At 33.9% G+C, this 23,665-nt stretch overlaps 2 protein-coding genes across 3 annotated transcripts; both read left to right on the top strand.

The window, feature by feature from the left end:
* Positions 1–538: 538 nt before the first annotated feature.
* LOC139973262 (fibrinogen-like protein A) lies at positions 539–7,238 on the top strand. The gene is made up of 5 exons (XM_071979811.1): positions 539–680; positions 3,088–3,142; positions 4,011–4,183; positions 4,816–5,086; positions 6,388–7,238. The coding sequence occupies exons 1-5, from the start codon at positions 603–605 to the stop codon at positions 6,618–6,620; spliced, it is 810 nt and encodes a 269-aa protein (XP_071835912.1). The 5' UTR covers positions 539–602; the 3' UTR covers positions 6,621–7,238.
* A 1,217-nt stretch (positions 7,239–8,455) lies between these two features.
* On the top strand, positions 8,456–23,402 carry LOC139973263 (fibrinogen-like protein A). Of its 2 annotated transcripts, none has more exons than XM_071979815.1 (5): positions 8,456–8,615; positions 11,005–11,059; positions 11,931–12,103; positions 12,713–12,983; positions 23,126–23,402. In XM_071979815.1, exons 1-5 carry the CDS (start codon positions 8,538–8,540, stop codon positions 23,350–23,352), a joined length of 804 nt encoding a protein of 267 aa, XP_071835916.1. In that variant the 5' UTR covers positions 8,456–8,537; the 3' UTR covers positions 23,353–23,402. The 2 variants fall into 2 exon arrangements, with proteins under 2 accessions (XP_071835916.1, XP_071835913.1); XM_071979812.1 differs by lacking the exon at positions 23,126–23,402 and adding an exon at positions 15,047–15,821.
* Positions 23,403–23,665: the final 263 nt, after the last annotated feature.

Genomic DNA, 23,665 nt, shown 5'->3' with positions numbered 1-23,665 from the left:
GTGTGATGGTCGTACTCATCTCCTCCCCCGGATCCCCTCTTTCATCCTTGGTAGATGAAAGTCAGCATACATCTTTTGGTTTATGGATGCCATAATTTCGTCAAATTGACAATATATGCCCTCACAACACCTAAATTACAGCCAAGCGTCTGACGTTTGGTATTTAGCAATTACACCTAACAAAGTGACGTGCGCATTTCCCATATAGCCTAACATCAAGTTTCCACCTTGATACAATTAAATTTACAATAAGTGTACTAGGCTTATGACACGTTTAGAAATCATGGCATTGCTTCAGAAGTTGAAACAAAGCCAACAAATAACTTGTCTTTAGGGCGGACATCATATCCTACGACGGAAAAGCATAATATCGTAAACCATCGTAAGAGTTTATGTTAGTTGGTCTATCGGGTACAACCAATAACAGACAAGGGCCTATTAGAGTCCTTACAAATGCAGTGCGAAATGGACATTAATGTCGTCTATAGTTTCTATCGCTATAAGTTCGACATTAGTCAGTCGAGCTTGTCAAAGGGATTCGTTTGCAACGATTCATTTCACTTTGTGACCGTCATCCGACCAGACAACTCATCATATCCAAGATGAAGTTTTTATTGTACAATATGGAATTCTGGATGTTTCTTATCTGTTCATCAGGCCTGACCAGATTACTTCAAGTCGTAAGTATCTTTACATGACAATTTTAATCCATCATCTTATTAAATTATTCTTTAATTTTGACTCCTTTTGTAACAATGTGTTACAATTATATATTTCAGCTACAAAGAAAAACTGTTACAAAACGTATGTCTTACTTCAAAATATTATCAAAATTGAACATATTAAGTAACTTTACCCCAATGTGAAAACTGTACATTTTATATTCATATTTTGTATTCATATTTTGTATTCATATTTTGTTTTCATATTTCATATTTCATTCATATTTCATATTTTGTATTCATTTTATATTCATATTTTGATGGCTTTAGGTTTTATTTTACATAGTGGCTGCCTCGTTTAAACATCCTTCATTTACTTCGTCGATTTGAAAAGAAAATATAAAATAAACATTAAAAGAAGCATGAACCACATGGAGTTCTAACAATATTTTGCATATGTGGTGAATCTTATATGCAATTATAATATTGGTCTAAACTGTAGTACTTATAAATGTATTGTTCTTCCCGTATAGCACTGTATTAATTATACAATCTACAGATAAAGATAAAACAGTATATTTACGGAATATTTTTTCAGTGTAGAAAAATATAATTTTATCTATACAACACGTGACGACTAAGAAATAAATACTTTCCAACGTATGTGCCAAACAAATGTTCCCCGAAAAATAATTTAAAATCTTCTCTTTATTCCTTTAACGTTTTAATATTTTTGTAATTCTCTTTCATTGAGATTTCAGTTTAAAGATACATCTAAAGTATGAATTCCAATTATTCTTAGATACCGAGTTTGAATAAATAGAATTTAGTCATTCAAATAGTACCAATATTCCTTTTTCTTCTTTTTAATAGTTTTCTTGTTACGTAAAGAAACAACGTTCTCTCGCAATGCTTATTTGGGGAGAAGTTACCGCTACTTAGTAATATTATGTGATGTGCCGGTAAAATTATTTCGCTGACATATGTTGCAATAGAACTATGCTATGTTCGTATAACTTAATAATGACAAAACAAATCAAACGGAAAACACTTTATCGTGTTGCAACCAACGGCGAATATTTTCTACATTTACAGAGAATTTAATGTTGGGGTAAATTGAGAGCAAAGATCAAATGTATAGGGACCAGGCGAATATTAACAAGTTAAAGTGTTAAAATAAAAATGGGCTAACCCAGCAATTTCAGTTAATTTAGTATGAAAGTAGAACATATGAGTTCGGTTTACAAACAGCTAACTAAAAGAAGAGTTTTTTTTTTTATAATTCATTACAGCAAAGAGTTTTTGGTTTCTGAATTTAGTTTTAAATATTCGAAAACTCAGCTAAAGTAGGAAAATGTTTATTAAATGACTGTCTGGCGTGTATTACTTTATATACAAAAGTGAAGATTTACACGCTAGATGATATTCGTAGTTTCAGCCACTACGATAGGGTATTCCACTGCAACAGTAAACCGCAATTTTGGAGCTGTATATACTTTAAATGGATATATTTTAACAATTTAATTAAGTTACTTTAAAAGTAGCTTGTTTATGATGTGGTTCATGTTGCAGGAAACTTTGGCGGTATCGTGTGTGCTAAGATTTTAATAAATCTTGGGTCACCAGCTAATACACATTCGTGAACTTTCAGTTCAGTGCCTAATGTCACTAATCTCCTTGCTCTTAACAACATTTAACATCAATTTTATTGTATTTGTTAGCTTAATACACACGCACATAAATTAACAGATATCTAGTACGGTATATGAACTAGTTCTCTGATTTACACGTCACGCGCTTTACTTATTATTATTATTTTGCTTAAAATATACCTAGGCCTTCTTGTTTTCCTAAAGTTGTTACAATTATTATATTAGGAATAATAAATCAGAAAATATGATTTATTCCTCTGCAGTATCGCAATATAATATGTGTTTAAACTCGGTCTTCCAAATTAGAAACACAGTTGTTTGATATTTGTTTAACTTAATTTTCGAAGATTGGTAGAATTATTAAATTAACTGTTGATTTACCTTTTACTCTTATCTAAACATTAATGATATACAATAATATAGAGAGAAATTTAAAATCAAAAAAAGGAAGAAGAGACACTGATTAATTTGCAGTGAACATGATAGAAACGTTTAACAGATTCGTTGTTCGATATCATTCCATTTGCATACAGAGAGGAATTACCGTAATTATCACGACAGACGATATTTTTCATAGAAAATGCTAATGGGTTTAATTCACGTAGATATATTCATGCGATTCGACGCGTTCTGGTCATAGGTATATTTCTCCCTCCGTGAAAGGATTTAATCTGTAATTCTAAGTAAGTCCTTCGAATGTCGTTTGACATTGGACTCAACTAAAACGAAATGGATCTTAACAATAAAGATCTCTTTGGATTTCATCAATATAGGAGGGTCAGGCAATTTCGGACCAAGGCTCTGTTCGTGGCAGAAGAGAGACGACTGGTGAGTACAGAACATTCAATCAACAAAGTTTACTTCCAAAACTTTACTCGAAACTATTCTGCAGTGATCAATATAGTTACAAAATTCATATGGAGGCGCACGTTGAGGTCAACTACTAGACAATAATTAGTAGAAATTACGGAACAATCAATTCATAAAGATTTGATGAACAAGATATTTTTGATCTTCCATAATACTTTGATCGAGCACTAAATGGAAATTTCACTTTCAAAATGCAGTCCGGAACATGTTTTCTCATAAATATATTCTCTTAACTTTTATTTTATGACTTTGTGTCCTCGAAAATATAAAAACACAGTAATAAGATTCGAAACCTTGCATCATTAGTACAATTTAACGCACTGTTTATATGGCAAATCTTCCTTTCACATTAAGGCAATAATGAATTTAACGTCCACTCTCTTAACATATGAGATTGTCATTAGTATGTTTAAATAAGTAGTGTTGTTTTTTTTTCCCAAAGAACAATGCATTCCAACTAAGAATGTATATTAACATGTTAGCTTGTGTACTTTCAATTTCAAGTTTCTTCATATTTAATTGTCGACGTAACATGTTTTTAACACGATTCTAATACATGGTGGAATAGTTACAAATAGCATCAGAAAATAATGAATGTTCTTTAACAATTGGCAAGTTAGGTTTTACAATTGATGTTTTATTCAGCTGGTAGATTAACTGACATGTAAGTCATTATCTACTAACGTTGCCTCATTGTCTTAAAGTATGAGACAATATGTATCGTTCCCTTTTTCTCTTGGGCGGGGAGCTGGGGGGGGGGCCTCCCTTTTCATTCACCCTCGCTTGCGCTAACTTCACTTTCAAATATGTAACATCATACCAACAGAAAGTTCTTCTTACTTTTTCTATCAACAACCTGACTACCCGAGAGATTGTAAGGAAGTCTTTGAACAATGTGACGGGGAATCGTCAGACGGGGTCTACCTCATACAACCAGACGGATATCTTGAGCCCTTCCCTGTGTACTGTAACAACTCTGTAGATGGCGGCAACTGGATGGTATGTTAACCACATCACTTTAATCTAAATTGTATTTTTTTACGTTCACGAAATTAAAACCGAATTTATCTTCGGTAAATGATAGTAATTGATTTAATGTACTCATTAATTATGATAGTTTTGTTTACAATGGAATTTTTTGAGAAGATTAATTGAAAGAGCTGTCACGATTAATTAGTATGTATGATAGAACACTTTAAGTGTAATCCAAGTATATGTATATATACAATTTCAATTATGATTTTCTTTTATGATTTTTTTTTTTAGCTTCTGGTCCAGTAGTTCAATTAAACTATTGTGTTCTTTCTATCGGTCGGTAAAATAATTTCCTTCGTAAATACACCAAACATAAAAGAGAAAAAAAAAATATTTCGGCACCTACAGACTATCATTAATATAGGCACAATAAAATCTATTCGCGAACTGTTTCTTTGAATCTGTCAACTTCATCTATTTCCTTTTACTTTATTATTAAGTTTAAGATGAATTTATTCAACGTATTTTGTGAAGATATTTCTTAAATGACATAAGCAATGGTAGTCACCCTACATTGATCTACATTTAAGTGAAACATGTAAAGACCGAAACACAATTTCCTTTTTCTAAACTTTTTCTTATGTTTTGGTTCAAAGGTTTTTCAACGTCGAATGGACGGCAGTGTTAAATTCGATAGAGTCTGGAACGACTACAAAGAAGGCTTTGGTTTTCTCAATCGAGAATTCTGGTTGGGTAATGAGAAACTAGCGTACATCACCAATCAAAAGGACTACGAACTTCGGATTGACTTCGTGTCCAAAAGCGATGAATCTTATTTTGCGAAGTACAATCTCTTCCGCGTAAGTGATGAAGGTACCAAATACAAGATGGTTGCTCTTGGAAACTTCGTTACATCAAGTACCGTAGGTGAGTACTAAGAAGAATTTAGATAAATTTGCACATTTCCACCGATAAGAGATCAGTTATTGAATATTGAACAAATCTCATTGATACCAGTGGTGTTTCCTTTTCCACTTTCGATCTTCAGCCGGGGGAAAAGGGTTCATTAGGAGGAGGGGAAGGGGACATATTCTTTGCATTCAGCCGGGGAAGACATGGGCTACTACTGAGGATGTACCTTCCTCTCCCCCCATTATACAAACTATTTGCTTGGAAAACCATATACTTAGAGCTTGATTTGCTGCCTACGGGGAAACTTTGTATCGAATCCAAGGGGCGCAACCGGCGGCGGGGAATGATCATATAGTTCTCCATGCGTATTACATCCATATTTTATGTTGAAATGCACCTTTCACAGATCACTTATATTGTGGTGACATTTTTTCGTATTGTTATTTGTTACAAATTAACGCTCTTTGTATTTTCGAATTATGACAGTTCTTACTAAACGTTTTCCCGAAACAAAACGCAACTACTTTAAAAAAAAATCGATGATACCTTTATTTCGATTATTAGGAACTGTTTGAGTCCTTCTCTTGTCATCCGAATATGAGACATATCCAGATACAGTTACCCTTGATGACAGACGAGGGAGGGCAAAGCGGATACAGCACAGGGGCAGTAAGGGGGCCCGGAAAAATGTGCTCTAATTTTTCATAGTACACTTAAGAACCTTGAACATTACAAAAGTCGGCCCGGTTATTCAACTGACCTTGGGCACCCCTAAAGCATATCTCAGACCGGAAATGTCCTCTTCAGTTGTTAGCCTATGCAAAAAGGTATTACAATCAAATCAATTGATTGATCCATGTTCTGATGAAAAATCAAGAACATAATATGAAGTGATATTCGTTATTACAAGCATGTGCAAGAGTAAACTGAAAACTTGAATAATATTAGATGTAGGCCTATTCAATGCCAAACAGAGGATAATCCCAACAGACATAAAAGGCAATTTCTTTCAGATTCCTTCTCTCCGAGCGATATAATTTATAACTCTGCAATATTAAAATTTAAAGTCAGATATGCTAACGCCGTAAAAGATTAATTTCTAAATCAGTGAACACTTGGTTTCATTTACGTCAGACCGCATGCCGTCCAAACCAGTACCTTAATATTTATTATGTTTAACACCCTATTAGGCAGTTTTGTTAACATTAGTTTTCAAAGAACCAAAGCCGCGGCATGCAATGCTAAAGGAGTATGTTATTGTTAGTTAAGTTAACGTTTTTGGTCCCAGTTTTCTTTCTCCGTTTTCTTTTTCGCAGTCGATAATTTGAGCTCTCATCGAGGAATGCTTTTCACTACTACAGATCGAGATAACGACCGTCATTCTACTTATAACTGTGCAAGTCATAATCATAACGGATGGTGGTTCAATGCCTGTTATTATTCCATGCCGAACTATCCTTGGAGTCGTGGCCCTTACTGGTATAGTTTTCCCCATGATCATAGTAATCACAACATCCAATACATAGAAATGAAGATACGTCCACTGTAGAAATCAACATTACGGAGCAAGATGGGAAAAGATACCACAGTAACTTGCAAAATTACAACCCCCCCCCCAAGTAAAAAAAAAAACAAAGTCATGAGTTTAAAACCGTCAATTGTCAAATATTCCTTTTAACCATGTAAAGAAAGGAACGTTCCTTTAAATTTCCTTCATTTTCTCGGCCTTCAAACTGATTTTCAGAATCGTTTGTTTGGATTTTGGAATTCAAACTAATCAGCGCGGTCTTGACTGTGTTGTCTCTATGTAGTTTGCAATATTAGTGGTGGCAACATTCGTCCTCCTTCTATATATGGAAAAACATTATGATCCGTTATAATGAAGGAATTACAACTATTAGCTAAACACAGTGTAACTAATTTGTGATACGCCATTGCTGGGAGAAAACAGACATAAAACGGTACAGAATTATGCTTTAATTGATCAATAATGTGTATTGCAAGTATATGATATTCGTTATGACCACCATTTATAATTTCACCATTAAATTGAAGTTGCACGTTATAACTCGCGTTATGAACGTTACTATGTAACTGTTTCTGTCGGTTTATATAATATGCACAATGATAAAACATAAAATAAAAATAAACTAAAGAAAGAAAGAAATACCCCATGAGTTTAACTTTGTTGCTTGATGATCTTGGGGGCCATCCATCAGCGGATGTCGCGTCCTGATGTGTGTGTGTGTTTGTGGGGGGAGGGGTAAGAGGTGTCCTTCTCTGATTTTGCGTTCAGGATGTATTCGACTGCTATGGCAACATGTTAACCAGTCACTGGGAACTGTTTTGACGTCTGTACCTTCAAAATACGTAAAAGGTCATTGATTTAAGATGCAAAAACAGTAAGAACACAGGAGGACGGTTAACATGTTCTTCTCTTTTGATATTTTGTTATCGTCATGCGTCTTCGAGGCCTTTGCATATGCATTTCCTATGTAGCTGTACATGTCTCTCTAGCGAATGTTTGTTTGCTGGCGAATCAATATCTTTGTAAGGAACCAATATATCAACATTGAACATCAATAATTTAGCTTTCGAAATAGGACGTTACACTAGACAAATAGGCGCCACACAGAAGAGGGCTGAAATAGGCATGTGGGGGGGGGGGGTGGGGCTTCAAGGGACAGTTAGAAGTATCAGTTGGTATATGTGAAGGCAACCGCATAATAACCCCAACAGTTCCGGAAGTACTAGCTATCATTTTTAGCAGGTACTTCAAATTCCTTTGCGATTAATAAATGTGCTAACTATAGTTTGAACTTTCTATTAATGGGAAGCAGTATTTTTCATGTTTCATCGTGTAGTGGTGGTACTAATCCACCTCGCCCCCCCCCCCCCACCCAACCCCAAATCCCCAGCTCCACTAATTCTTCCTTGGTAGATGAAAGCCACCATTTCGTCAAATTAACAATCTATGTCCTCACAACACTTAAATAGTAGCCAAGCGTATGACGTTGGTATTTAACAACTACACCTAACAAACTGACACACGCATTTTCCCATATAACATCAAGTTTCTACTTTGTGCAATTAACATTACAATAAGTGTATACTAGACTTATGACACGTTGACAAATCATGACATTGCTTCAGAGGTTGAAACAAAGCCAATAAATAACTTGTCTTTACGGAGGACATCATATCCTTCTACGGAAAAGCATAATAACGTAAACCATCGTAAGAGTGTACGTTCATTGGTATATCGGGTACATCCAATAACAGACAAGGGCCTATTAGAGTACTTACAAATACAGTGCGAAATGGACATTAATGTCATCTATAGTTTCTAACAATACTAGTTTTGCATATTTGATATTAGTCAGTCTAGCTTGTCAAAGTGTTTCGTTTGCAACGATTCATTTCACTTTGTGACCGTCATCCGACCAGACAACTCATCATTTCCAAGATGAATTTTTTGTTGTACAATATTGAATTCTGGATGTTTCTCATCTGTTCATCAGGCCTGACCAGATTACTTCAAGTAGTAAGTATCTTTAAAACAAATTTACTCCATTCATTTTATTAACTTAATCTGTAATTTTGACTACTCTTGTAACAATTTGTTACTATTATATATTTCAGCTACAAAGAAAAACTGTTACAAAACGTATGTCTTATTTCAAAATGTTATCAAAATTGAACATATGAACTAACTTTACCTTAATGTGGAAAATTTTTCTTTATTTAATATTCATATTTTGATGGCTTTAGGTTTTATTTTATATAGTGGCTACCTCGTTTAAACCATCGTTCATTTATTTCGTCGATTCGAAAAGAAAATATAAAATAAACATTAAAAGAATTCAAAGCATGGAGGATTTAATGAACATGTAACCACATGTAGTAGGTCTAACAATATTCTGCATATGTGGTGAATCTTATATGCAATTTATATTTGGGTCTAAACTGTAGTACATATAAATGTATTGTTCTTCCCGTATAGCACGGTATTAATTATACAGTCTACAGAAAAAAAGCAAAACAGTAAATTGACAGAATACTTTGTCAGTGTAGAAAAATATCATTTAACCTTTGCAGCACGTGACGACTAAGAAATAAGTACTTTCCAACGTTTATGCCAAACAACTTTTCCCCAAAAAATAATTTAAAATCTTCTCTTTATTCCTTTAATGTTTTTGTGCTTCTCTTTCATTGTAATTTCAGTTTAAAGATACATCTAAAGTAAGAATTCCAATAATTCTCAGATACCGAGTTGAATAAATAGAATTTAGTCATTCAAATAGTACCACTTTTCCTTCTTCTTCGTTTTAATATTTTCTGGTTATATAAAGAAACAACGTTATCTTGCAATGCTTATTTGGGGAGCAGTTACCGCGAGTGTATAATATTATGTGATGTGCCGTAAATTATTTCGCTGACAGATGTTGCAATAGAACTGAGTTTACTATGTTGGCATTACATAATAATGATAAAACAAATCAAACGGAAAACACTAAACCAGATTGCAACCTATGGCGAATACTTTATACATTTACAGATAATTCAATGTTGGGATAAATTGAGAGCAAAGATCGAATGTTTAAGGACAAGGCGAATATTAAAAAGTGAAAGTCTTAACATAAAAAAATGGACTAACCTAGCAATTTCAGGTAATTTAGTATAAAAATAGAACATATAAATTCGGTTAACAAACAGCTAACTCTAAGAAGAGTTTTATTTTATAATTCATAAGCAAAGAGTTTTTGGTTTCTGAATTTTAGTTCTGAGTATTCGAAGACTCAGCTAAAGTGGGAATAAATGTTTATTTAAATAAAATTCGGGCATGTATTACTTTATATACAAATGCGAAGATTTACATGTTAGATTATATTCGTAGTTTCAGACACTACGAAGTATGGTAAAGCTAATAGGGTATTATACTGCAACAGTAAACCGGTATTTGGGGCTGTATATACTTTAAATTGATATATTTTAACAGTTTAAATAAGTCGCTTTAAAAAATGGCCAGGTGATTATGTGATTCATGTTGCAGGAAACTTTGGCGGTATCGTGTGTGCTAAAATTTTAATAAACCTTCAGTCACCAGCGCATAAACATTCATGAACTCTCAGTCCATTGCCTAATGTCACTTATCTCCTTGCTCTTAACAACATTTTGCCGTTGTATTCGAATGAGTTTTTCGTAAATTTTATAGTATTTGTTAGCTTAATACACACGCACATAACTTAACAGATATCTAGTACGGTATATAAACTAGTTCTCTGATTTTCACGTCACGTGCTTTCCTTTGTATTAAAATTTTGCTTAAAAAATACCCAGGCCTTCTTGTTTTACTAAAGTTGTTACAATTATTATATTTTGGATCATAAATCATAAATATGATTTATTTCTCTGCAGTATCGCAATGTAATATGTTTTTAAACTCGGTCTTCCGAATTAGAAACACAGTTGTTTGATATTGTTTTAGTTAATTTTCCAAGATTGGTAGAATTATTCAATTAACTGTTGAATTACCTTCATCTGTAACTCTTATCTAAATATTAATGATATACAATAAAAAAGATAGAAATTTAAAATTAAAAAAAGGAAGAAGAGAGACTGATTAATTTGCAGTTAAAATGATAGAAACTTTGAACAGATCCGTTGCTCGATATCATTCCATTTGCATACAGACAGGAATTACTTTACTTATCACGACATGCGTTATTTGTCATAGAAAATGCCAATGTGTTTAAATCACGTAGATATATTCATGCGATTCGACACGTTCTGGTCATAGGTATATTTTTCCCTCCATGAAAGGATTCAATCTGTAATTCTAAGTGAGTCCTTCGAATGTCGTTTGAAATTGGACTCAACAAACACGAAATTGATCTTAACAATAAAGATCTCTTTGGATTTCATCAATATAGGAGGGTCAGGCAATCTCGGACCATGGCTCTGTTCGTGAAAGAAGGGAGATGTCCGGTGAGTACAGAAAATTCAATCAACAAAGCTTACTTCCAAAACTTTACTCGAAACTATTCTGCAGTGATCGTTACATAATTCATATGGAGGCGCACGTACAATAATTAGTAGAAAATTATGGAACTATCAATTCATAAAGATTTGATGAAAAAGATATTTTTGATTTTCCATAATATTTGATATAGCACTTAATGGAAATTTCACTTTCAAAATGAAGTCTGAACATGTTCTCTCATAAATATATTCTTTTAACTTTTATTTTATGACTTTGTTTCCTCGAAAATATAAAATCACAGTAATAAGATTCGAAACCTTGCATCATTAGTACAACTGAACGAGCTGTTTATATGGCAAATCTTCCTTTCACATTAAGGCAATAATGAATTAAACGTCCACTCTCTTAACATATAAGATAGTCATTAGTATGTTTAAATATGTAGTGTTGTTGTTTTTTCCAAAGAACAATGCATTCCAACTAAGAATGTATATTAAAATGTTAGCTTGTGTACTTTCAATTTCAAGTTTCTTCATATTTAATTGTCGACGTAACATGTTTGTAACACGATTCTAATACATGATGGAATAGCTACAAATAGCATAAACAAATAATACATGTTCTTAAAAACTTGGCAAGTTAGGTTTTACAAATGATGTTATATTCAGATGGTAGATTTACTGACATGTAAGTCATTATTTACTGACGTTGCCTCATTGTCTTAAAGTATAAGACAAATATTTATCTTTCCCCTTTTCTCTGGGCTTTACATCTACCCTCGCTTGCTCTAACTTCACTTTAAAATATGTAACCTTATGTTTCAAATTCGTTACGATGTTATCTTATGTTATTACCTTTCTTAAATCATACCAACAGAAAGTTCTTCTTACTTTTTCTATCAACAACCTGACTTCCCTCGAGATTGTAAGGAAGCCTTTGAACAATGTGACGGGGAATCTTCAGACGGGGTCTACCTCATACAACCAGACGGATATATTGAGCCGTTCCCTGTGTTCTGTAACAATTCTGTAGATGGCGGCAACTGGATGGTATGTTTACCACCTCACTTTAATCTAAATTGAATTTTGTACGTTCACAAAATTAAAACCAAATTTATGTTCGATAAACTATAGTAATCGATTTAATGTACTCATGAATTTATGATAGTTCTGTTTAAAATGGAATTATTGAGAAGATAAATTATTCAGTATGTATGGTAGAACAGTCTTAAGTGTAATCCAAGTATATGTATATATACAATTTCAGTTATTTTTTTTTTGTGGGGGGGGGGGGATGGTTTCGTTTTGGTCCAGTCGTTCAATTAATCTATTGTGCTCCTTCTATCGGTCGGTAAAATAATTTCCTTCATAACTAAAAAAAAAAAAAGGATTTTAATGATTTCGGTACCTACAGTCAATCATTAATAGGCAAAATAAAATCTATTCTCGAACTGTATCTTCGAATCTTTAAACTTCATCCGATTCCGTTTACATTTTTATTAAGTTGAAGATGAACTTATTCAACATATTTTGAGAAGATATTTTTGAATGACATAAGAAATGATAATCACCTAACATTGACGTATATTTAAATTAAACATGTAAGACTGAAACACAATTTCCTTTTTCTAAACCTTTTTCTTATGTTTTGTTTCAAAGGTTTTTCAACGTCGAATGGACGGCAGTGTTGACTTCGATAGAGTCTGGAACGACTACAAAGAAGGCTTCGGTTTTCTCAATCGAGAATTCTGGTTGGGTAATGAGAAACTAGCGTACATCACCAATCAAAAGGACTACGAACTTCGGATTGACTTCGTGTCCAAAAGCGATGAATCTTATTTTGCGAAGTACAATCTCTTCCGCGTAAGTGATGAAGGTACCAAATACAAGATGGTAGCTCTTGGAAACTTCGATACTTCAAGTACCGTAGGTGAGTACTAAGAGGAATTTAGATTAATTTGCACATTTCCAACGATAAGAGATCGGTTATTAAATATTGAACAAATCTCATTGATACCAGTGGTGTTCCTCTTCCACCTCCGATTGTCAGTCGGGGGAAAAGGTTCAGTAGGAGGAAGGGAGGGGACAGATTCTTTGCATTCAGCCGGGGTATCAACGGGCTACTACTGCGGATGTACCTTCCTCTCCCCCCCCCCCCCCATTAACATCACACAATGTATTTGCGTAGAATACCATATACTTAGGGCTCAATATAATTTATAGCCTGAATTATGCCTCAAAGTGCATCATTCGACTTCTTTATTTTTGTGTACCGCCATACCCACATACTTGTGAATCGGCTTAAATGACCCCATATCAGCTCCCCTTCTGTACAAAATACTTCATTCACAGGTAAATCAGTCTGTGATAATTGAATTATTATACATTACCTCAACCGATCCGCTTAGATCTGCTGATATATAGACATGAATTATAATTTAAATATGATTCAGATTGCACCATTTGATTTCTATTGTATTACGTTTTACGCCTTCATTTCCGTAAATCTTCAATATCAGTCACGCAGTTAACAACCACGAAAGAAATCAAAATTAACTACCGGTACACGATTTTAGAACCCAACTTAATGCAACACATTGAGTTTGTTCTGAATACTTCATGATAATGTGAAGCAATGTATCACTAAAAGACTATTTTAAGAGGCGTACTAAGAGTTTTAGGTAATGTCTGATATTTCTCAGTTAAATTTCTTTTTAATTAATGGGGTGGAAATAAGATTGATTTGCTGCCCAGGGGGGAACTTTGTTTCGAATCCAAGGTGCGCAACCGGTGGCGGGGAATGATCATCTAGTTCCACATGCGTATTATATCCATAGTTTATGTTGAAATGCACCTTTCACAGTTCACCTATATTGTGGTAACATATTTCGTAATGTAATTTGTTACAAATTAACGCTCTTTGCATTTTTGAATAATGACAGCTCTTACTACATGTTTTCCCTAAAAAACAGCAACTTACTTGATGAGACCTTAATTTCGATTATAAGGAACTTTTTGAGCCCTTCTCTTGTCATCCGAAAATGAGACACATCCAGATACGTTACCCTGATGACAGACGGGAGGGCAAAGCGGATACAGCACAGGGGAGTAAGGGGGCCCGGAAAAAAATGTGCTCTAATATTCCATAGTACACTTAAGAACCTTGAACATTACAAAAGTCGGCCCGGTTATTCAACTGACCTTGGGCACCCCTAAAGCATATCTCAGACTGGAAATGTCCTCTTCAGATAATGTTAGGAAACGTTTTACTCGGGAAGATCATAATATACCCATAGGTCAATATCATTTAATCAATGACTGATGATTTTTTTAAATATACAGGGACACAAAACATAGTCATAAGATAAAGTGTAAACGCTGTTTAACACTTCAAATGGTATCGACATGTACTTTAAATTACATGTATGATTGCTAAATATATAATCACTCTGTCATAAAACCTACGGTCGGTAGTAGCATCATCAGCCTATGCCAAAAGGTATTACAATCAAATCAATTGATTGATCCAGGTTCTGATGAAAAATCAAGAACATAATATGAAGTGATATTCGTTATTACAAGCATATGCAAGATTAAGCTAGACGTGAAAACTGTAATAATATTAGATGTAATCAAAGCCAAACAGAGGATAATTCCAACAGTTTTCAACAATTTTTTAGCAATTTCTTTCATATATTCCTTCTTTCCGAGCGATATAATTTATAACTCTGCAATATTAAAAGTTAAAGTCAGTTTTCCTAACGCCGTAAAATATTAATTTCTAAATCAGTGAAAGCTTGATTTCATTCAAGTCAGATCGCCTGCCGTTCAAACCAGTACCTTTATATATATTATGTTTAACATTCTATTAGGCAGTTTTGTTAACATTATTTTTTAAAGAACCAACGCCGCGGCTTGCATGGTATGCTAAAGAAGTAAATCGTGCTTAGCTAATGTTTTTTTTTTTGTCTCCTTCTTTCTCCTTTTTCGCAGTCGATAAGTTGAGCTATCATCGAGGAATGCCTTTTACCACTACAGATCGAGATAACGACCGTCATTCTACTGTTAACTGTGCAAGTCATTATCATAACGGATGGTGGTTCAATGCCTGTTATTATTCCATGCCGAACTATCCTTGGAGTAGTGGTCCTCATTGGTATAGTTTTCCCGGTGGTAATCACAACATCCAATATGTAGAAATGAAGATACGTCCACTGTAGATATCAACATTACGAGACAACAAGGGAAAAGATACCACAATAACTGACAAAACAACCCTCCCCCACCCCACCCCCCCCCCCCTAATAAAGGAAGAAAACCAAGCCATCAATTTAAAACCGTCAATTATGAAATATTCCTTTCAACCATGTAAAGAAAGGAACGTTCCTCTAAATTTCCTTCATTTTCTCGGCCTTCAAACTGATTTTCAGAATCGTTTGTTTGGATTTTGGAATTCAAACTAATCAGCGCGGTCTTGACTGTGTTGTCTCTATGTAGTTTGCAATATTAGTGATGGCAACATTCGTCCTTCTTCTATATATGTAAGACCATTATGATCCATTATAATGAAGGAATTACAACTATTAGCTAAACACAGTGTAACTAATTTGTATATGATATTCGTTATGAACACCATTTATAATTTCACCATTAAATTGAAGTTGCACGTTATAACTCGTGTTATGAACGTTACTATGTAACTGTTCTGTCGGTTTATATAATATGCACAATGATCAAACATAAAATAAAAATAAACTAAAGAAAGAAATATCCCATGAGTTTAACTTTGTTGCTTGATGATCTTGGGGGCCATCCATCAGCGGATATCGCGTCCTGATGTGTGTGTGTTTGTGGGGGGGGGGGGGGGGGTAAGTGGTATCCTTCTCTGATGTTGCGTTCAGGATGTATTCGACTGCTATGGCAACATGTTCACCAGTCACTGGGAACTGGTTTGACGTCTGTACCTTCAAAATACGTAAAAGGTCATTGATTCAAGATGTACAATCAGTAAGAACACAGGAGGACGGTTAACATGTTCCTCTCTTTTTGTGTTTTGTTATTGTCGTGCGTCTCCGAGGCCTTTGCATATGCATCTCCCATGTAGCTATACATGTCTCTAGCGAATGAATCTCTGGCGAATCAATATCTTTGTAAGGAAAGAATATACCAAAATTGAACATCAATAACTTAGCTTTCGAAATAGGACGTTACACTAGACAAACAGGCGCTACTCAGAAGAGGGCTGAAATAGGCATGTGGGGGGGGGGGGGGCTTCGAAGGACAGTTACAAATGTCAGTTGATATATGTGAGGGCAAATGCATAATAACAGTTCCGGAAATACTAGCTATCATTTTTAAGTACGTACTTCAAATTCCTTTGCAATTAATAAATGTGCTCTTCATAGTTGGCACTTTCTATTTATGGGAAGCAGTATTTTTCATGTTTCATCGTGCGGTGGTGGTACTAATCCACCCCGCCCCCACCCAACCCCCATTCCCCAGCTCCACTATTTATTCCTTGGTAGATGAAAGCCACCATTTCGTCAAATTAACAATCTATGTCCTCACAACACCTAAATTGTAGCCAAGCGTATGACGTTGGTATTTAACAACTCCACCTAACAAACTGACACGCGCATTTCCCCATATAACATCAAGTTTCCACCTTTATGCAATTAACATTACAATAAGTTTATACTAGACTTATGCCACGTCTAAAAATCATGACATTGCTTCAGATGTTGAAACAAAGCCAACAAATAACTTGTCTTTACGGCGGACATCATATCCTTCGACGGAAAAGCATAATTACGTAAACCAACAGCTAATAACAGACAAGGGCCTATTAGAGTACTTACAAATGCAGTGCGAAATGGACATTAATGTCATCTATAGTTTCTAACGATATTAGTTCGATATTAGTCAGTCTAGCCTTGTCAGTGTTTCGTTTGCAACGATTCATTTCACTTTGTGACCGTCATCCGACCAGACAACTCATCATTTCCAAGATGAATTTTTTGTTGTACAATATTGAATTCTGGATGTTTCTCATCTGTTCATCAGGCCTGACCAGATTACTTCAAGTAGTAAGTATCTTTAAAACAAATTTACTCCATTCATTTTATTAACTTAATCTGTAATTTTGACTACTCTTGTAACAATTTGTTACTATTATATATTTCAGCTACAAAGAAAAACTGTTACAAAACGTATGTCTTATTTCAAAATGTTATCAAAATTGAACATATGAACTAACTTTACCTTAATGTGGAAAATTTTTCTTTATTTAATATTCATATTTTGATGGCTTTAGGTTTTATTTTATATAGTGGCTGCCTCGTTTAAACCATCGTTCATTTATTTCGTCGATTCGAAAAGAAAATATAAAATAAACATTAAAAGAATTCAAAGCATGGAGGATTTAATGAACATGTAACCACATGTAGTAGGTCTAACAATATTCTGCATATGTGGTGAATCTTATATGCAATTTATATTTGGGTCTAAACTGTAGTACATATAAATGTATTGTTCTTCCCGTATAGCACGGTATTAATTATACAGTCTACAGAAAAAAAGCAAAACAGTAAATTGACAGAATACTTTGTCAGTGTAGAAAAATATCATTTAACCTTTGCAGCACGTGACGACTAAGAAATAAGTACTTTCCAACGTTTATGCCAAACAACTTTTCCCCAAAAAATAATTTAAAATCTTCTCTTTATTCCTTTAATGTTTTTGTGCTTCTCTTTCATTGTAATTTCAGTTTAAAGATACATCTAAAGTAAGAATTCCAATAATTCTCAGATACCGAGTTGAATAAATAGAATTTAGTCATTCAAATAGTACCACTTTTCCTTCTTCTTCGTTTTAATATTTTCTGGTTATATAAAGAAACAACGTTATCTCGCAATGCTGATTTGGGGAGCAGTTACCGCGAGTGTATAATATTATGTAATGTGCCGTAAATTATTTCGCTGACAGATGTTGCAATAGAACTGAGTTTACTATGTTGGCATTACATAATAATGATAAAACAAATCAAACGGAAAACACTAAACCAGATTGCAACCTATGGCGAATATTTTATACATTTACAGATAATTCAATGTTTGGATAAACTGAGAGCAAAGATCGAATGTTTAAGGACAAGGCGAATATTAAAAAGTGAAAGTCTTAACATAAAAAAATGGACTAACCTAGCAATTTCAGGTAATTTAGTATGAAAATAGAACATATAAATTCGGTTAACAAACAGCTAACTCTAAGAAGAGTTTTATTTTATAATTCATAAGCAAAGAGTTTTTGGTTTCTGAATTTTAGTTTTGAGTATTCGAAGACTCAGCTAAAGTGGGAATGAATGTTTATTTAAATAAAATTCGGGCATGTATTACTTTGTATACAAATGCGAAGATTTACATGTTAGATTATATTCGTGGTTTCAGACACCACGATGTATGGTAAAGGTAATAGATTATTATACTGCAACAGTAAACCGATATTTGGGGATGAAAAGACCTTAACTTGATATATTTTAACAATTGAAATAAGTCACTTTAAAAGTGGCTAGTGGATGATGTGGTTCATGTTGCAGGAAACTTTGGCAGTATCGTGTGTGCTAATATTTTAATAAACCCTGCGTCACCAGCGCATAAACATTCATGAACTATCAGCTCAGTGCCTAATGTCACTAATCTCTTTGCTCTTAACAACTTTTTGCTGTCGAATTCGAGTGAGTTTTTCGTCTATTTTATTGTATTTGTTAGCTTAATACACACGCACATAAATTAACAGATATCTAGTACGGTATATGAACTAGTTCTTTGATTTACACGTCACGCGCTTTATACTTATTATTAATATTTCGCTTAAAATATACCTAGGCCTTCTTGTTTTCCTAAAGTTGTTACAATTATTATATTTGGAATAATACATAATAAGTATGATTTATTCCTCTGCAGTATCGCAATATAATATGTGTTTAAATTCGGTCTTCCGAATTAGAAACACAGTTGTTTCATATTTTTTTTAAAGTTAATTTTCGAAGATTGGTAGAATTATTAAATTAACTGTTGATTTACCTTTTACTCTTATCTAAACATTAATGATATACAATAATATAGAGAGAAATTTAAAATTAAAAAAGAGGAAGAAGAGAGACTGATTAATTTGCAGTGAACATGATAGAAACTTTTAACAGATTCGTTGTTCGATATCATTCCATTTCCATACAGACATTAATTACTGTAATTATCATGACAGGCGTTTTTTTTTTTGTCTTAGAAAATGCTAATGGGTTTAATTTCACGTAGATATATTCATGCAATTCGACGCGTTTTGGTCATAGGTATATTTCTCCCTCCATGAAAGGATTTAATCTGTAATTCTAAGTGAGTCCTAATTTCGTTTGACATTGGACTCAACAAACACGAAATTGATCTTAACAATAAAGAACTCTTTGTATTTCATCAATATAGGAGGGTCAGGCAATTTCAGACCATGGCTCTGTTCGTGGCAGAAGAGAGACGTCTGGTGAGTATAGAACATTCAATCAACAAAGCTTACTTCCAAAACTTTACTCGAAACTATTCTGCAGTGATCAAAATAGTTACAAATTTCATATGGAGGCGCACGTTGAAGTCAAATACTAGACAATACTTAATAGATAATTACGGAACAATCAATTCATAAAGATTTGATGAACAAGATATTTTTTGATTTTCCATAATGCTTTGATGTAGCACTTCATGGAAATTTCACTTCCTAAATGCAGTGTGGAACATGTCCTCTCATAAATATATACTCTTAACCTTTATTTGATGACTTGTGTCCTCGAAAATATTTTTAAAAAAAAACAGTGATAAGATTCGAAACCTTGCATCCTTAGTGCAATTGAACGCGCTGTTTATATGTGCAAATCTTCCTTTCACATAAAGGCAATAATGAATTAAACGTCTACTATCTTAACATATAAGATAGTCATTAGTATGTGTAAATATGTAGTGATGTTGGTTTTTTTTTTTTTACAAAGAACAATGCATTCCAACCAAGAATGTATATGAACATGTTAGCTTGTGTACTTTTAATTTCAAGTTTCTTCATATTTAATTGTCGACGTAACATGTTTTTAACACGATTCTAATACATGATGGAATAGCTACAAATAGCATCAGAAAATAATACATGTTCTTTAACAATTGGCAAGTTAGGCTTTACAAATGATGTTATATTCAGATGGTAGATTTACTGATATGTAAGTCTTTATTTACTGACGTTGCCTCATTGTCTTAAAGTATAAGACAAATATTTATCTTTCCCCTTTTCTCTGGGCTTCACATCTACCCTCGCTTGCTCTAACTTCACTTTCAAATATGTAACCTTATGTTTCAAATTCGTGTCGATGTTATCTTATGTTATTACCTTTCTTAAATCATACCAACAGAAAGTTCTTCTTACTTTTTCTATCAACAACCTGACTACCCGAGAGATTGTAAGGAAGTCTTTGAACAATGTGACGGGGAATCTTCAGACGGGGTCTACCTCATACAACCAGACGGATATATTGAGCCGTTCCCTGTGTACTGTAACAACTCCGTAGATGGCGGCAACTGGATGGTATGTTTATCGCATCACTTTAGTCTTAATTGTATTTGTTACGTTCACGAAATTAAAACCGAATTTATCTTCGGTAAATTATAGTAATCGATTTAATGGACTCATGAACTATGATAGTTCTGTTTAAAATGAAATTATTGAGAAGATAAATTGAAAGACCTGTAACCATTATCTAACATGTATGGTAGAACAGTTTCAAGTGTAATCCAAGTATATGTATATATACAATTTCAATTATTATTATTTTTTTTTTGGGTGGGGGGAGTTTGGTTTGGTTTTGGTCAAGTCGTTAATTAATCTATTGTGCTCCTTCTTTCGGTGGGTAAAATAATTTCCTTCATAACGAAAAAAAAAAGGATTTAGATGATTTCGGTACCTACAGTCAATCATTAATAGGCAAAATAAAATCTATTCTCGAACTGTATCTTCGAATCTTTAAACTTCATCCGATTCCTTTTACATTTTTATTAAGTTGAAGATGAACTTATTCAACATATTTTGAGAAGTTATTTTTAAATGACATAAGAAATGATATAGTCACCTAACATTGACGTAAATTTAAATTAAACATGTAAGACTGAAACACAATTTCCTAAAACTTTTTTTCTAAAACTTGTTCTTATGTTTTGTTTCAAAGGTTTTTCAACGTCGAATGGACGGCAGTGTTGACTTCGATAGAGTCTGGAACGACTACAAAGAAGGCTTCGGTTTTCTCAATCGAGAATTCTGGTTGGGTAATGAGAAACTAGCGTACATCACCAATCAAAAGGACTACGAACTTCGGATTGACTTCGTGTCCAAAACCGATGAATCTTATTTTGCGAAGTATAATCTCTTCCGCGTAAGTGATGAAGGTACCAAATACAAGATGGTTGCTCTTGGAAACTTCGATACATGAAGTACCGTAGGTGAGTACTGAGAAGAATTTAGATTAATTTGAACATTTCCACCGATAAGAGATCAGTTATTGAATATTGAACAAATCTCTTTGATACCAGTGGTGTGTCCTCTTCCACCTCCGATTGTCAGTCTGGGAAAAAAAAAAGGTTCAGTAGGAGGAGGAAGGGAGGGGCATATTCTTTGCATTCAGCCGGGGAAGACATGGGCTACTACTGAGGATGTACCTTCCTCTCCCCTAATCAACATCACACAAAGTATTTGCTTGGAAAACCATATACTTAGAGCTTGATTTGCTGCCAACGGGGAACTTTGTATCGAATCCAAGGGGCGCATCCCGTGGCGGGGAATGATCATCTACTTCTACAAGCGTATTATATCCATATTTTACGTTGAAATGCACCTTTCACAGGTCACCTATACTGTGGTTACAAATTTCGTAATGTAATTTGTTACAAGTTAACGCTCTTTGTATTTTTGAATCATGACAGCTCTTACTAAATGTATTTCCTAAACAAAACACTGCTACTTGATGAAACCTTAATTTCGATCATCAGGAACTTTTTGAGTCCTTCTCTTGTCATCCGAAAATGAGACACCTCCACATACAGTTACCCTGATGACAGACGGGGAGGGCAAAACGGATACAGCAGTAAGGGGGCTTGGAAAAATATGAGATAAAAAATGAGCTCTCATTTTTTCATAATGAACTTAAGAACAAAGAACATTACAAAATTCGGCCCGGTTATTCAACTGGCCTTAGGCGCCCAAAAGCATGTCTCAGACTGGAAATATCCTCTTCAGATAATGTTAGGAAACGTTTTACTCGGGAAGATCATAATATGCCTATAGGTCAATTTCATTTAATCAATGACTGATGAATTGTTTTTTTTTATATACAGGGATACAAAACATAGTCATAAGATAAAGTGAAAACGCTGTTTGGCACTTCAAATGGCATCGACATGTACTTTAAATTACACGTATGATTGGCAAATATATGATCACTCTACCATAAAACCTACGATAGTATAGCATCATCAACAACCTATGCAAAAATATATTACAAATCAATTAATTGACCCATTGATAAAGAAAAATCAAGTCATTATAATACGAATTGCTTATATTCCTTATTGCAAGCATATGCAAGATCAAGCTAAAAATAAGAACGTTAATAATATGAGATGTAATCAATGCCACACAGAGGATAATCCCAAAAGACATAAAAGGCAATTTATTTAAGATTCCTTCTCTCCGAGCGATATTTTTTATAACTCAGCTGCAATATTAAATTTTAAAGTCAGATTTTGCTAACGCCGTAAAAGATTACTTTCTAAATCAGTAAACATTTGGTTTCATTTACGTCAGATCGCATGCCGTTCAAACCAGTACCATTATATTTATGATGTTTAACACCCTATTAGGCAGCTTTGTTAACATGAGTTTTCAAAGAACGTCAGCCGCGGATAGCAATGCTATGCTAAAGGAGTAAGTCATTGTTAGTTAAAGTAACTTTTTTGATCTCATACTTTCTTTTCTCCTTTTTCTTTTTCGCAGTCGATAAGTTGAGCTATCATCGAGGAATGCCTTTCACCACTACAGATCGAGACAACGACCATCATTCTACTCTTAACTGTGCAAATTATTATCATAACGGATGGTGGTTCAATGCCTGTTATCATTCCATGCCGAACTATCCTTGGAGTAGTGGCCCTTATTGGTATAGTTTTCCCGGTGGTAATCACAACATCCAATACGTAGAAATGAAGATACGTCCACTGTAGATATCAACATTACGAGACAAGAAGGGAAAATATACCACAGTAACTTGCAACCCCCCCCCCCCCAAAGGAACGTTCCTCTAAATTTCCTTCATTTTCTCGGACTTAAAATTGATTTTAAGAATCGTTTGGATTTTGAAATTCAAACCTATCAGCGCGGTCTTGATTGTGTTTTCTGAATGAAGTTAGCAATATTAGTGATGGCAACATTCGTCCTTCTTTTCTATATGGAAATACATTTAAATTTTTTTTTAAATGATATTCAACAAAGCAATAACAAATAATAGTGTAACTTAAATTTGTGATACATCATTAC

Source organism: Apostichopus japonicus, chromosome 9 (assembly GCF_037975245.1).
Source record: "Apostichopus japonicus isolate 1M-3 chromosome 9, ASM3797524v1, whole genome shotgun sequence".
NCBI classification, from domain to species: domain Eukaryota; kingdom Metazoa; phylum Echinodermata; class Holothuroidea; order Aspidochirotida; family Stichopodidae; genus Apostichopus; species Apostichopus japonicus.
Note: the sequence above shows the minus strand (reverse complement) of the source record. Positions and strands in the feature narration are given on the sequence as shown.